We start from the raw sequence: 16898 nt of genomic DNA on the forward strand, positions 1-16898 counted from the left end.
TGAGAAGACAAAAAAGGAGAAAGTCTCATATTGACGAGGATAATCAACGGGCTATGGAGATGCCCATCAATTGATGTCAACATGAGGAGTAGGGATTGCCATGCAACGGATGCACTAGAGCTATGAATGCTCAACAAAAGAAAACTGTGCATCCAACTTGCTTGCTCACGAAGACCTAGGGCACTTCGAGGAAGCCCATCATTGGAATATACAAGCCAAGTTCTATAATGAAAAATTCCCCACTAGTATAAGCAAGACAATTTATGAGACTCGCTATATGAAAAACATGGTGCTACTTTGAAGCACAAATATATGAGACTCACTACATGAAGAACTAGGTGCTACTTTGAAGCACAAGTGTGGTAAAAGGATAGTAACATTACCCCTTCTCTCTTTTTCTCTCATTTTTTTTATTATATTTTTTTGGTGGGCTTCTTTGGCCTCTTTTTTTTCTCTTTTTTTAATATTTTTTTATTTGGGCTTCTTTGGCCTCTTTTTTTGTAAAGTCTGGAGTCTCATCCCGACTTGTGGGGGAATCATAGTCTCCATCATCCTTTTCCTCACTAGGGCAATGCTCTAATAATGATGATCATCACACTTTTATTTTTCTTACAACTCGATATTACAACTCGATATTTAGAACAAAGATATGACTCTATATGAATGCCTCCGATGGTGTACCGGGATGGTGCAATGAATCAAGAGTGACATGTATGAAAAATATTGCATGGTGGCTTTGCCACAAATACGATGTCAACTACATGATCATGCAATGGCAATATGACAAAAGTAAAGTATGTCATGATAATGATGATGGAAGCTGCATGGCAATATATCTCGGAATGGCTATGGAAATGCCATAATAGGTAGGTATGGTGGCTGTTTTGAGGAAGATATAAGGAGGTTTATGTGTGAAAGAGCGTATCATATCACGGGGTTTGGATGCACCGGCGAAGTTTGCTCCAACTCTCAATGTGAGAAAGAGCAATGCACGGTACCGAAGAGGCTAGCAAATGCGGAAAGGTAGAAGTGCGTATGATCCATGGACTCAACGTTAGTCAAAAGAACTCATATACTTATTGCAAAAATCTATAAGCCATCAAAAATCAAGTACTATGCACAATGCTCCTAGGGGGATAGATTGGTAGGAAAAGACCATCGCTCGTCCCCGACCGCCACTCATAAGGATGCACAAGCCAGGTACACTTCATGCTTCAAATTTGTTACACAACTTTACCCATACGTGCATGCTACGGGACTCACAAACTTCAACACAAGTATTTCTCAAATTCACAACTACTCAACTAGCACGACTTTGATATTATTACCTCCATATCTTAAAACAATTATTAAGCATTAGATTTATCTTAGTATTCAATTCACTCAAAAGAAAGTTTCACATATCTCGAACACTAAGTATATTAACATTAAGCAAATTATCATGCTATTAATGACTCTCAAAATAATCTAAGTGAAGCACTAGACCAAAAAATTATCACGCTCAAAAGATATAAGTGAAGCACTATGAGCAAAACTATCAAGCTCAAAAGATATAAGTGAAGCACATAGAGTATTCTAACAAATTTCAATTCATGAATGGCTCTCTCAAAAGGTGTGTACAGCAAGGATGATTGTGGTAGACTAAGCAAAGACACAAATAATACAAGACGCTCCAAGCAAAACACATATCATGTGGTGAATAAAAATATAGCTCCAAGTAAATTACCGATGGAAGTGGACGAAAGAGGGGATGCCTTCCGGGGCATCCCCAAGCTTTGACTTTTTGGTGTCCGTGGATTATCTTGGGGGTGCCATGGGCATCCCCAAGCTTAGGCTCTTGCCACTCCTTGTTCCATAATCCATCAAAAGAATTCACCCAAAACTTGAAAACTTCACAACACAAAACTCAATAGAAATCTCGTGAGCTCCGTTAGAGAAAGAAAACAAAAGACTACTTCAAGGTACTGTAATGAACTCATTCTTTATTTATATTGGTGATAAACCTACTGTATTCCAACTTCTCTATGGATCATAAACTATTTTAATATCCATAGATTCATCAAAATAAGCAAACAACACACGAAAACAGAATCTGTCAAAAACATAACAGTCTGTAGTAATCTGTAACTAACGCAAACTTCTGGAACCAAAAATTTCTACCAAAATTATACGACCTGGAAAATTTGTTTACTGATCAGCAGAAATTGGAATCACTATTTTATCACATTCTGCTGATTTTTAACAATTCGTGCACTGAGCGCAAAGATTCTGGAAATTACAGCAAGATCAAATAACTATCTTCCAAGAAGATCTAATAGGTTTAACTTGGCACAAACACTAATTAAAAGATAAAACCACATCTAAACAGAACCTAGATGGATTATTTATTCCTAAGCAGAACCAAAAACAAAAAACACAAAATAAAATTGGGTTGCCTCCCAAAAGCGCTATCGTTTAACGCCCCTAGCTAGGCATAAAAGCAAAGATAGATCTAGGTATTGCCATCTTCGGTAGGCAATCCATAAGTGGCTCTCATGATAGATTCATATGGTAATTTTATTTTCTTTCTAGGAAAGTGTTCCATGCCCTTCTTTAAGGGAAATTGGAATTTAATATTCCCTTCCTTCATATCAATAATTGCACCAATCGTTCTAAGGAAAGGTCTACCAAGAATAATAGGACATGAAGGATTGCAATCTATATCAAGAACGATAAAATCTACGGGCACATAATTCCTATTTGCAACAATAAGAACATCATTAATTCTTCCCATACATTTTTTAATAGTGGAATCCGCAAGATGCAAGTTTAGAGAGCAATCATCAAAGTCACGGAAATCTAGCAAATCACACAAAGCTTTGGGAATATTAGAAACACTAGCACCCAAATCACACAAAGCATGAAACTCATAATCTTTAATTCTAATTTTAATGGTAGGTTCCCACTCATCATGGAGTTTCCTAGGGATATAAACTTTCAACTCAAGCTTTTCTTCATAAGATTGCATTAAGGCATTAACAATGTGTTCGGTAAAGGCCTTATTTTGACTATAAGCATGAGGAGAATTTAACACAGATTGCAACAAGGAAATACAATCAATTAAAGAGAAATTTTCATAATTAAATTCCTTGAGATCCAAAATAGTGGGTTTAGCAATATCTAGATTTTTATTTCTTTCAATCCCACTTTTATCAATTTCATCATCAAGATCTAAAAACTTAGAATTCTTAGAACGCCTTCTAGGTAAAGGAAGATCATAATCAGATTCATCAAGATTCATATTGCAAAACAAGGATTTAATAGGGGACACATCAATACCTTTTAGATCTTCATCTTGATTTTCATAGTTATTCGGTTTAGCGGCCATCTTATTAACTAAGGTAGCTTGCATATCCGAAATTTCAGCGGTCATCTTTTCAAGATGAGCAATTTGGGCTTTTACACCATCAAATTCTTTGGACATATCATCGAGCTCTTTATTCATATAACTCATAAAACTCTTTTGTTCCTTAGGCTCGTTTCTAAAGAAATTATTATGTTCAAATTGCAAGACCATAAACTTCCTGACATTGTTTTCGATATCTTCTAGCCTTTTAAGGTGAAGATCACCAAAATTAGGTAAGGCCATCGCGACAAACAAGCAAACTGACACACGAGCAAACAAAAGGCAAAGGGAAAGAGAGGGCGAATAAAACGGCAAGGGTGAAGTGGGGGAGAGGAAAACGAGAGGCGAATGGCAAATAATGTAATGCGAGAGATAGGGATTGTGATGGGTACTTGGTATGTTGACTTTTGCGTAAGCCTCCCCGACAACGGCGCCAGAAATCCTTCTTGCTACCTCTCGAGCTTGTGTTGGTTTTCCCCGAAGAGGAGGGGGTGATGCAGCACAGTAGTGTAAGTATTTCCCTCAGTTTTTGAGAACCAAGGTATCAATCCAGTAGGAGGTCACGCGCAAGTCCCTCGTACCTGCACAAAACGATAGCAACTCACAACCAACGCTTAGGGGTTGTCGATCCCTTCATGGTCACTTACGAGAGTGAGATCTGATAGAGATAATATTTTTGGTATTTTTGGTATAAAGATGCAAAGTAAAAAGGTAAAAGCAAAACAAGTAAATAAAGTGATGGAGATTGATATGATGAGAATAGACCCGGGGGCCATAGGTTTCACTAGTGGCTTCTCTCAAGAGCATAAGTATTCTACGGTGAGTGAACAAATTACTGTTGAGCAATTGATAGAATTGAGCATAGTTATGAGGTTATCTAGGTATGATCATGTATATAGGCATCACGTCCGTGACAAGTAGATCGAAACGATTCTGCATCTACTACTATTACTCCACTCATCAACCGCTATCCAGCATGCATCTAGAGTATTAAGTTAAAAACAGAGTAACGCCTTAAGCAAGATGACATGATGTAGAGGAATAAATTCATGCAATATGATAAATACCCCATCTTGTTATCCTCGATGGCAACAATACAATATGTGCCTTGCAACTCTTTCTGTCACTGAGTAAGGACACCGCAAGATTGAACCCAAAGCCATGCACTTCTCCCATTGCAAGAACTACCAATCTAGTCGGCCAAACCAAACGGATAATTCGAAGAGACTTGCAAAGATAACTCAATCATACATAAAAGAATTCAGAGAAGATTCAAATATTATTCATAGATAAACTGGATCATAAACCCACAATTCATCGGTCCCAACAAACACACCGCAAAAAGAAGATTACATCGAATAGATCTCCACGAGAGAGGGGGAGAACATTGTATTGAGATCCAAAAAGAGAGAAGAAGCCATCTAGCTACTAACTATGGACCCGAAGGTCTGAAGTAAACTACTCACACTTCATCGGAGGGGCCATGGTGATGATGTAGAAGCCCACCATGGTGGATGCTCCCTCCGGCAGAGCTCCAGAACAAGCCCCAAGATGGGATCTCGTGGATACAGGAAGTTGCGGTGGTGAAATTAGGTTTTTTGGCTCCCTCCGGTCATACGGGGATACGTAGGTATATATAGGAGGAAGGAGTATGTCGGTGGAGCTCCGAGGGGCCTACGAGGTAGGGGGCGCGCCCAGGGGGGAGGGGCGCGCCCTCCACCCTCGTGACCTTCTCGGAAACTTCTTGGAGTAGGGTCCAAGTCTCCTGGATCACGTTCGGTGAGAAGATCACGTTCCCGAAGGTTTCATTCTGTTTGGACTCCGTTTGATATTACGTTTCTTCGAAACACTGAAATAGGCAAAAAAAACAGCAATTCTGGGTTGGGCCTCCGGTTAATAGGTTAGTCCCAAAAATAATATAAAAGTGGAAAACAAAGCCCAATATAGTCCAAAACAGTAGATAAAGTAGCATGGAGCAATCAAAAATTATAGATACGTTGGAGACGTATCAGCGCTGAAGACGATTTTGAAATGTCGCGGAACATAAGAGATGTTCAAAGGGCTGAAATTGGGATTTCAGGCTCGTGCCCACATCAAGAGGTATGAGACCTCCGACGAGTTTCTTAGCCTACAAACTAAGGGAGAAAAGCTCAATCGTTGAGCATGTGCTCAGATTGTCCGGGTACTACAATCACTTAAATCGTGTGGGAGTTAATCTTCCAGATGAGATAGTGATGGTTCTCCATAGTCACTGCCACCAAGCTATTAGACCTTCGTGATGAACTATAACATATCAGGGATAGATATGATGATCCTTGAAATATTCACGATGTTTGATGCCGCGAAAGTAGAAATCAAGAAGGAGCATCAATTGTTGATGGTTAGTGAAACCACTAGTTTCAAGAAGGGCAAGGTCAAGGTTGAAAACAAGCCCGAGACTAAGTGCTTCTGTAATGAGGGGAACGGTCACTAAAGCAGGACTACCCTAGATACTTGGTTGATGAGAAGGCTGGCAAGGTCGATAGAAGTATATTGGATATACATTATATTAATGTGTACTTTATTAGTACTCGTAGTAGCACTAGGGTATTAGATAGTGGTTCGGTTGCTAAGTGTTGGTAACTCGAAATAAAAGCTACGGAATAAACGGAGACTATCTAAAGGCGAGGTGACGATATGTGTTGGAAGTATTTCCAAGGTTGATGTGATCAAACATCGCATGCTCCCTCTACCATCGGGATCGGTGTTAAACCTAAATAATTGTTATTTAGTGTTTGCGTTGAGCATAGACATTATTGGATTATGTCTATCGCAATACGGTTATTCATTTAAGGAGAATAATGGTTACTCTGTTTATTTGAATAATACCTTCAATGGTCTTGCACCTAAAATGAATGGTTTATTGAATCTCGATCGTAGTGATACACATGTTCATGCCAAAAGATATAAGATAGTAATGATAGTACCACCTGCTTGTGGCACTGCCATTTGAGTCATATTGGTATAAAACGCATGAAGAAGCTCCATACAGATGGATCGTTTGGACTCACTTGATTTTGAATCACTTGAGACATGCCAATCATACCACATGGGCAAGATGACTGAAAGCCTCGTTTTTCAGTAAGATGGAACAAGAAAGCAACTTGTTGGAAGTAATACATTTTGATGTGTGCTGTCCAATGAGTGCTGAGGCACGCAGTGGATATCGTTATGTTCTTACTTCACATATGATTTGAGTAGATGCTAAGTATATTTACTTGATGAAACACGAGTCTGAATTATTGAAAGGTTCAAGTAATTTCAGAGTGAAGGTGAAGATTGTCGTGACAAGAAGATAAAATGTCTATGATATGATAATAGAGATGAATATCTAAGTTGCGAGTTTGGTACACAATTAAGACATTGTGGAAATTGTTTCACAACTAATACCGCCTGGAACACCATAGTGTGATGGTGTGTCCGAACATCATAGATGCACCCTATTGGTAATGGAGCATACCATGATGTCTCTTATCAAATTACCACTATCGTTTATGGATTAGGCATTAGAGACAACCACATTCACTTTAATAGGGCACCACATAATTCCGTTGAGATGACACCGTGTGAACTATGGTTTAGACAAACCTAAGCTGTCATTTCTTAAAAGTTTGGGGCTGTGACGCTTATGTGAAAAAAGTTTCATCCTGATAAGCTCGAACCCAAAATGGATAAATGCATCTTCATAGGTCACCCAAAACAGTTGGGTATACCTCCTATTTCAGATCCGGAAGCAAAAGTGATTGTTTCTAAAACGGGTCCTTTCTCGAGGGAAAGTTTCTCTCGAAAGAATTGAGTGGGAGAATGGTGGAGACTTGATGAGGTTATTGAACCATCACTTCAACCAGTGTGTAGCAGGGCACATGAAGTTGTTCCTATGGCACCTACACCAATTGAAGTGGAAGCTGATGATACTGATCATGAAACTTCGATCAAGTCACTACCAAACCTCGTAGGACGACAAGGACGCGTACTTCTTCATAGTGGTACGGTAATCCTTTCTTGGAGGTCATGTTGCTAGACAACAATGAACCTACGAGCTATGGAGAAGCGATGGTGGGACCGGATTCCGATGAATGGCTCGAGGCCATAAAATCCGAGAGAGGATCCATGTATGAAAACAAAGTGTAGACTTTGGCAGGTCATAAGGCTATTGGGTACAAATGGATTTTAAAAGGAAGACGGACAATGATGGTAAGTGTCACCATTAAGAAAGCTCGACTTGTCGTTAAGATGTTTTCCGACAAGTTCAAGGAGTTGACTGCGATGAGACTTTCTCACTCGTAGCGATGCTAAAGAGTCTGTTGGAATTATATTAGCAGTTACTGCATGATTTATGAAATCTTGCAGATAGGATGTCAAAATATTATTTCCTCGATGATATTCTTGAGGAAAGGTTGTATGTGATACAACCAAAAGGTTTTGTCAATCCTAAAAGATGCTAACAAGTATGCAAAGCTCCAGCAATCCTTCTAAGGACTGGAGTAAGTATCTCGGAGTTGGAATATACGCTTTGATGAGATAATCAAAGATTTTGGGTTTATACAAAGTTTATGAGAAACTTGTATTTCAAAAGAAGTGAGTGGGAGCACTATAGAATTTCTCATGAGTATATGTTATTGACATATTGTTGATCAGAAATGATGTAGAATTTCTAGACAGCATATAGGGTTATTTGAAAAGTGTTTTTCAATGGAAAACCTGGATTAAGCTACTTGAACATTGAGCATTAAGATCTATAAAGATAGATAAAAAATGCTTAATATCACTTTCAAATAAATACATACCGTGACAAGATTTTGAAGGAGTTCAAAATAGATCAGCAAAGAAGGAGTTCTTGGTTGTGTTATAAGGTATGATTATTGAGAACGACTCAAGACCTGACCACGGCAGAAAAGAGAGAAAGGACGAAGGTCGTCCCCTATGCTTTAGACGTAGGCTCTACAGTATGCTATGCTGTGTACCGCACCTGAAGTGTGCATTGCCATGAGTCAGTCAAGGGGTACAAGTGTGATCCAGGAATGGATCACAGGACAGCGGTCAAGGTTATCCTTAGTAACTAGTGGACTAACGAATTTTCTCGATTATGGAGGTGGTAAAAGAGTTCGTCGTAAAGGGTTACGCCGATGCAAACTTTGACACTAATCCGGATTATTCTGAGTAGTAAACTGGATTCGTATAGTAGAACGGTTATTTGGAATAGCTCCAAATAGAGTGTGGTAGCTGCATCTAGGACATGACATAGAGATTGGCAAAGCACACACGGATCTGAAAGGTTCAGATCCGTTGACTAATAACCTCTCTCACAAGCAAGATATGATCAAACCCCATGGGTGTTGATTCATTACAATCGCATAGTGATGTGAACTAGATTATTGACTCTAGTGCAAGTGGGAGACTGTTAGAAATATGCCCTAGAGGCAATAATAAAATGGTCATTATTATATTTCCTTGTTCACGATAATTGTCTATTGTTCATGCTATAATTGTATTAACTGGAAACCGTAATACATGTGTGAATACATAGACCACAACATGTCCCTAGTGAGCCTCTAGTTGACTAGCTCGTTGATCAACAGATGGTCATGGTTTCCTGACCATGGACATTGGATGTCATTGATAACGGGATCACATCATTAGGAGAATGATGTGATGGACAAGACCCAATCCTAAGCATAGCACAAGATCGTGTAGTTCGTTTGCTAAAGCTTTTCTAATCTCAAGTATCATTTCCTTAGACCATGAGATTGTGTAACTCCCTGATACCGTAGGAGTACTTTGGGTGTACCAAACGTCACAACATAACTGGGTGGCTTTAAAGGTGCACTACAGGTATCTCTGAAAGTGTCTGTTGGGTTGGCACGAATCGAGACTAGGATTTGTCACTCCGTATGACGGAGAGGTATCTCTGGGCCCACTCGGTAATGCATCATCATAATGAGCTCAATGTGACTAAGTAGTTAGTCATGGGATCATGCATTACGGAACGAGTAAAGTGACTTGCTGGTAACGAGATTGAACGAGGTATTGGGATACCGACGATCGAATCTCGGGCAAGTAACATACCGATTGACAAAGGGAATTACATACGGGATTGCTTGAATCCTTGACATCGTGGTTCATCCGATGAGATCATCATGGAACATGTGGGAGCCAACATGGGTATCTAGATCCCGCTGTTGGTTATTGACCGGAGAACGTCTCGGTCATGTCTGCATGGTTCCCGAGCCCGTAGGGTCTACACACTTAAGGTTCGGTGATGCTAGAGTTGTTATGGGAAATAGTATGTGGTTACCGAAGGTTGTTCGGAGTCCCGGATGAGATCCCGGACATGACAAGGAGCTCCGGAATGGTCCGGAGGTGAATATCGGTATATTGGACGAAGGGTATTGGAGTCCGGAATTGTTCCGGGGGTACCAGGTGATGACCAGCATGTCCAAAGGGGTTTCGGAGGCCACGGCAAGCGTTGGGGGGCCTTATGGGCCAAGGGGAGAGGGCACATCAGCCCACTAAGGGGCTGAGCGCCCCTCCCACCCCATCTCACGTAACCAGGAGAGGTGGGGGCGCCACCCCTAGGGCAGTCGCCCCTCCCGACTTGGGGGCAAGTTTCGTAGGGGGTGGGGCGCCCAAACCCATCTAGGGTTTCCCCTGTGGCCGCCGCCCCTCCCCTAGGGAACCCTAGGGCGCCTCCCCTTCCTCCCTGCCCCTATATATAGTGAGGGAGAGAGAGTGCAGCCGCACCCTTCCCCTAGCGCAGCCCTCTCCCTCCTCCAACACCTCCTCCTCCTCCGTAGTGCTTGGCGAAGCCCTGCCGGAGAACCACGAGCTCCATCACCACCATGCCATCGTGCTGTCGGAGTTCTCCCTCAACTTCTCCTCTCCCCTTGCTGGATCAAGAAGGAGGAGACGTCCCCAGGCTGTACGTGTGTTGAACGCGGAGGCACCGTTGTTCGGTGCTTAGATCAGATTCGGCCGCGATCTGAATCACTTCGTGAACGACTCCAACGTCCGTGTTCTTGTAATTCTTCCACTTAGCGATCTTCAAGGGTATGAAGATGCACTCCCTCTCTCTCTCGTTGCTAGTCTCTCCATAGATTGATCTTGGTGATGCGTAGAAAATTTTGAATTTCTGCTACGTTCCCCAACAGGAAGAAGGTCGCCGGAGGGAAGGAAGGAGCTCGCCGGCGACCCCACTATCTATCTTACTGGACGCCCATTATCTATCTTAGGGGTGTGGGGGTGGTGCAGTATCGCCAAAAAATAACTGGGCATCGCCGGGGCTAGAGGGATGGCTGGGGGCGGCGGCAACATGGTGGTGGGAGGAGGTTGAGGGGAGGGCCGAAAGGCGAGGCTGCGTGGGATCGCCTCCGGACGCAGGCGGTGGTGGCCGGCGGTTCGGCCGGTGGTACGTTTGGCGGTTGAGGGAAGAAGATGAGGGAGGTGGTCTGGAAGTTGAAGAAGCAATCTAAACCACATATTTTCCATCCAACGGCTGAAACAAAATCGACTGACCTAAATTAAAATTTCAGTCAACTTACCACTAGCCATTCCCAAATATTTTACTCCATCAACTTTTTTTTTGAAGAAAAGGGGCTCACCCCCCGGTTCCATTCCATTGGAAGAAACCAGACCATCCAACGTTCAACTTACAACAAAGAAGAGGGGGGAGAGCGTCTACTGTCTTCTCCACCAAAAATAAAAAAGAAACTAAACTCGTTTTTCAGCTTACAACCCCACTTGGAGCAGACTGCCACTTCCTTACAAGGCATTAGACCAGTCACAGGCCCGAGAAGACCACCTGGATGGAGTCCGCCTCTTCAGGGTGTTTCATCTGGTAGGCCAGCGTCATACGTCCTCCATGCGTGGCGCTCCCAGTCGCCTCCCAGTCGCCTCCCTCCATGGTAGTTGTTCAGTCCGGCTCCAAGGCAAACGGTGCTTTCAGACTCGCCCACGGCCAATCCTGAAAGGCCCTTACCGCGCCCGATTGCAGTTCTGGAAATGGTTTTGTCCAATCCCTCAGATACCTGTACACCATCCCCATCACCTGCTTCATTGACATCCAAGAGATCCTATTAAATACAGTAGCATTTCTAAAGTTCCACATTCCCCACAGGATAGCAGAGGTAACTACATTAAGAAGCATATGTTTTTTCTTGCACAACCACAATTTGCAAGCGACTCAAAGTCCACTATTCGTACACTGAACAAGTTTTCAATGTCGCTCCAAAATTTTCTGGCAACTATACATTCAAAAAAGAGGTGGTAAACCGATTCAATCTCTTTGCAATGCACACATTCCAAAGGTTTAACCATCCCTCTTTTTCTCAAATTATCACAAGTCATAACTTTGTTCTGAGAAAAAAGCCACAAAAAACCTTGTACTTTCGGAGGGATTCTAACACTCCAAACAGCAGGCAAGAAGATAGGTTGTACACCCTTGAAATTGGCAATAGCATACAGGGATTTAGAGGAATAAATCCCCTTAGACTCATATTGCCAAATCAGGGAATCCTCCTCCCCACTGAAAGGAGTCAATCTCACAATATTAACCAAGTCCAGCCATTGGACCATTAATTCATCAGAAAAGGTTCTTCTAAAAGTACACTTAAGTTCGTTACCATCCCACAGTTCAGCCACCGTTCTGTTCTTTTCCTGGACAAGATAATACAAGTCCGAGAACTGCGTAGCTAAAGGGGCATTCCCATGCCAGATATCCTCCCAAAACCTCACTTTATTCCCATTTCCCACCTTCCATTTATACCCCAACTTCACAGCCTGCAAAGCCCACATAAAGCTTTTCCAGAACTGGGAGGGATGGGTATCTTGGCAGCAAAGAATATTGGGGTTCCTAGTATTGTATTTACTATCCACTACCTTCCTCCACAGCGAGCCTTCCCCAGCTAAATACCTTTTAACCCACTACCCTATTAGACACACATTCATATCCTGGAGGTTTAGAACCCCCAAGCCCCCATATTCTTTTCTCATACATATAGAAGGCCAGTTGGCCAAATGAATCTTATGAGCTCCTTCGCTATCGCTCCAAAGGCAATTTGCCATGTGTGAGTTAATCAGATTAATGGCCCATCTAGGGAACTTGAAAAAAGACAACAGGTACAGGGAAATACTGGCCAAACAAGATCTGATCGGTGTTATCTTGCCCAAATATGACAACAGTTTTCCCCTCCACCCAACAATCCTAGCAAGAATTTTGTCAACCAAAGCTTGTAAGTCTTCCCTACTCAACTTATCAAAGTGCAAAGGAATTCCCAAATATTTAATTGGGAAGCATCCAGTAACACACTGGAAGATATCCAAAAACACCCCCAAATCCCCACTCTCCATATTTATGGGGATCAGAGCACTCTTATCATAGTTAATTCTCATTCAAGAAATTTGCTCAAAGCAAGTTAAACCCCATTTCAGATTAAGGGCAACTCTACTATCATTTTCAAGAAAAGAAGTGTATCATCTGCATACTGCAGACACATCACTCCTCCTCTAACTAATTCCGGGCACAACCCTCTAACCAAGCCAGCCCGAGCACTTTCATCTATCATTCTAGCAAAAGTGTCTACCACCAGATTGAAAAGCAGGGGGGCAACAGGCTCTCCTTGCAGACACATCAACTTTTGATGCCCTAAAATAGGCCAGGTGTTGAACATGCTCTAAAATCGGTCCCGGAAAATACATCCAAGGGAAAACCACACGAGAATCGGACGCAAAGCGCACGAGGATGCGCGAGACGAGACGACACCGCATGCGACACGGAGGTTCGATCGTGCAACCGAAAGATTTGGATCCGTTCCGTCGTGGTAGTACCGACGCAGAGCATAGCAAGCAAACAGTGTCGCTGCCCAACATTCCCTCCGCGCCACGTTGCTGCCGGCCTCGCAAGTCGCAACGGTAGAGATTCGCACACGAAGTTTGGCTGGCCGGCTCCTCCCACGAAACGTGCGCGCGCATGCATGCACGCACGCATGTCTGCTGCTCTGCTCTGCTCCGCTCCGTGGCGTCTTTCCGTTTCCGCCTTCCTGTCTGCCCCGCCCCAATAATCCAATAATGGAGAGAGAGAGAGGCCGGCCGGTTTCGCCGCCGCGATGGCCGCCCGACCCGCAGCACCCATTTAAGCGCGACCCTCGTCATCCACCCACGCCTTAAGCTTCCCCTCCCGCCGAGCGCACGTACTACTTTCTTCGGCGGGCGTTCCACGTGGTGGCCGCCGCGCCTGCTCTAAGGCCACCCGCGCGCGAACGACTCGCCCAGGCAAGCCAAGGCATGGCCACCATCCGCTCTAGCAAGCCCCGCCACCGCTCCGAGGCCTCCGCCCCCGCCACCTCCGTGGCCGTCGCCGCGGCGAGGGCGCAGGACGCTCCCAAGCCCCCGCTCAGGCGGTCCGCGGCCTTCCAGCCGCGCCGCTCGCACAGCCACCCGCAGCCGCATGCGCACGGCCACCAGCGCTGCGACAGCGACCATGTCAGCCGCAGCGGCAGGCAGCCCCGCTGCGGCGAGGTGGCCGGCGGCACGGCGGCCGGGTGCGCCGCCGTGTGCTGCTGCTTCCCGTGCGTCATGGTGGAGGTCGTCGTGCTCGCCACGGTCCGCGCGCCAGCCGCGCTCTGCCGGCGCGCGGTCCGGGCGCGCCGGCGCCGCCGCTCGGCCTCGGCGGGGCAGGCGGTGGACATGTACGAGCTGCTCGTCGACGACGGCACCGTGGCCGGGCCCGGCGACGCGGCGGTGGTCTGGCCCGCGGGTCAGCCGCCGGAGGAGGAGGCGGGGGAAATGGAGAACGAGGTGTGGTCGAGGTTCTACGGCGCCGGCTTCTGGAGGAGCCCCTCGTCGCTCGGCGACGAGAACAGATGATCGGGACAGGCCGGCGGCTCCTGCATGCATGCGACGCGCTGGCTTCGTCTACGGCTTTCTTGATTCTTGCTCGGGTAGGCTTCCTTCGTTTTCCTCGGAGGGAAACCGATGTAGAGGAGGAAATGGGAAGCTTGTGTGTCGTGTTTGATCCACACCGCATTCTTGTTCCACCTTATATCCACTATTTTTTCTTCTTCCTTTTCTTGTTGGGTGTACGTCCTCTACAAGGGAAATGAACACTTCGGGTGTGTTTGGATCTCGACCAAAACTAGCCCTACCAAAAAATTGACAAGCCCGTCAAATTTGGTGGCCGTTTGGACTAGTACCAAAGAATTGGCACGCCCAGCACGCCTGCCATACGCCAGTGTAGTTTTGGCCAATGCACGGGCGAGTTCAGGGCGGCGAAAAGCTTCGCCAAAATTTTGGCATTGTGTCGTGCACTCTCTGCCTTGGTGGGTCTCAGGTACCTTCCCCTTTATTTTATTAGTATATGGTGCATGCAAGCTATAATTAATCTGTGGGTCCTCACAACATGCATGTAGCAGGCTACTCCGCATGTGTACCAACCAAATATGAGGGGCTGTTTGGTTCGTGCCCTTCTCAGCCCTGCCAAATCGTAGGGGCTGTTGGCTAGCCAAAAAATTGGCGAACGATTCCCTCGCTCGCGATTCTGCCAACTAATTAGCGCAAAAGAAGGAGGGAAGGCTGAGGCGGGACTGGCTGCCAATTATTTGGATCCGATCCAAACGCCACCACCAGGCTAGCCAACGACCAATTTTTTGGTCGGGCAAGTCACGGCTCTAAACCAAACAGCCCCTGAATGGCTGCAATCTAAACGATGGCCACTTGCCAAAAAATTGGTCATGCCCTTCTATTGGTAATGCCAAAAAATTGGTGGGGCAAGATGAGGCACAATCCAAACAGCCCCTTCCCTTCTTTGTTGCCATTGTATGCAACTAAATATATATACCGAGTGATGTGATTGGGAAAAAAAAATACACACTCCAAAAAGGACAAGAAGAATCGCTCAATGGCGACGGACACAGGCACATCACATACAGAGATTTACGTTGGGAGGAGGTATTTAAGTTCTCTGGAGACCTTAACAACTTCTTCGCCGATAAAGCATTTGATGAGTCTTTGTGAGACTAGTATTAATTATATTCCTAGGTCCTAAAATAAAGTTAGGAATTGTTTGGCTATTTTTGCAAGGGTGAAAGGTAGAGCTATTACTTGGTTAGGTTTTGGTCCTCCTAAAGCAGTGGAGCTTGCTAGCTCTGATTGTAATCATGATGAGGTTTGAGTAATACAAATTTTAAATTCACAAAATAATAATAAAAAATCCTCGCCGAGGCAGCCAAGGTACCAAAAGAGGACACAAAAAACAATGAGAGAGTCATGGCGGACACCCTGCCCTCAGCCACGTCCCTGAGCCAGTGCCATCAGTAGGGAAGCGATTAGAACAAAACTTTTTTAAAGTGGGGCGAACTCTTAAGGATAACTTTATGATCCAAAATGAAATTAACAACACCGCAATTGCATTTTTTCAATTGTCATACCAAATTAATTTGGAGAAAACCCCATAACCAAGTTTGTCATCCATTCTTTTTGAATAATTTGAATTGCTTATCACATGTGTCGCTTTGTGTCATCCATTCGATCAGGTTTAAAAAGGAAACACCCAATGCATTAATCTTTATTCATCACAAAAAATGGCACTAATCACTGCATGGTAGTTGTAGATTGTCAGACCATTATTTGAAGAAATGACAATAAAATTCAAAAACAAATTACCTCTCCCCTTCGTCTTTGCTAGCCATTTTTCCTTTCCATTCGTGCCTTCTAGCCGTCGGCCTCACGCCGCAGTGAGCTCCTGCTGGCCGCCGGAAACACAAGTAAGCGATCACGTCCATGCTCGCTCTTGGTGGTCGTCGACCTCCAACACGTGCTCGGCCCTCCTGCTGTCCGCCGTGAACGCAGGTCACTCTTGCTGGCTGCTAGGGTTCATGTCGAGGGGAAGCATGGCATGGCGTGGAAAAACGTAGGACTCGATGACTGGATCGAGCGATGCTGGTACGGGACCAGGCCCGGCCCATAGGCCGGGCAAACAGGCGCCCGCCCTGGCCCGGGACCTTCTAGTTGCTATGGCCCAATAAGTTGTCCAGGTGGGTGCAATGTTGATGGTTCCTATTCGGCGCCTTAAGCGCCCCTTTCTTCACATTTCGCAAACGGGCGCACACCCTTCCCTCTGCGCTGGGCCGGCCCATCTTTGTGTTTCTCTTTCTGTTTCTAATGGCAAAAAACTGTGCGCCCGCCCATCTTCGTTTTCTCTTTCTGTTTCTAATGACAAACGTAGGACTCGATGACTGGATCGAGCGATGCTGGTACGGGACCAGGCCCGGCCCATAGGCCGGGCAAACAGGCGCCCGCCCTGGCCCGGGACCTTCTAGTTGCTATGGCCCAATAAGTTGTCTAGGTGGGTGCAATGTTGATGGTTCCTATTCGGCGCCTTAAGCGCCCCTTTCTTCACATTTCGCAAACGGGCGCACACCCTTCCCTGTGCGCTAGGCCGGCCCATCTTTGTGTTTCTCTTTCTGTTTCTAATGGCAAAAAA

The 16898-nt window shown here is 44.9% G+C and overlaps 1 protein-coding gene across 1 annotated transcript; it reads left to right on the forward strand.

The window, feature by feature from the left end:
• Nucleotides 1-13702: 13702 nt before the first annotated feature.
• Nucleotides 13703-14543, forward strand: LOC119306176. The gene has a single exon (XM_037582475.1). It carries the CDS (start codon nt 13703-13705, stop codon nt 14282-14284), a length of 582 nt encoding a protein of 193 aa, XP_037438372.1. The 3' UTR covers nt 14285-14543.
• Nucleotides 14544-16898: the final 2355 nt, after the last annotated feature.

This window comes from Triticum dicoccoides, chromosome 5B (assembly GCF_002162155.2).
Source record: "Triticum dicoccoides isolate Atlit2015 ecotype Zavitan chromosome 5B, WEW_v2.0, whole genome shotgun sequence".
Lineage (NCBI taxonomy): Eukaryota > Viridiplantae > Streptophyta > Magnoliopsida > Poales > Poaceae > Triticum > Triticum dicoccoides.

Bases quoted from the DNA above. Each gene is read 5' to 3' on its own strand.
- LOC119306176 (XM_037582475.1), top strand. From the start codon at position 13,703: ATGGCCACCATCCGCTCTAGCAAGCCCCGCCACCGCTCCGAGGCCTCC.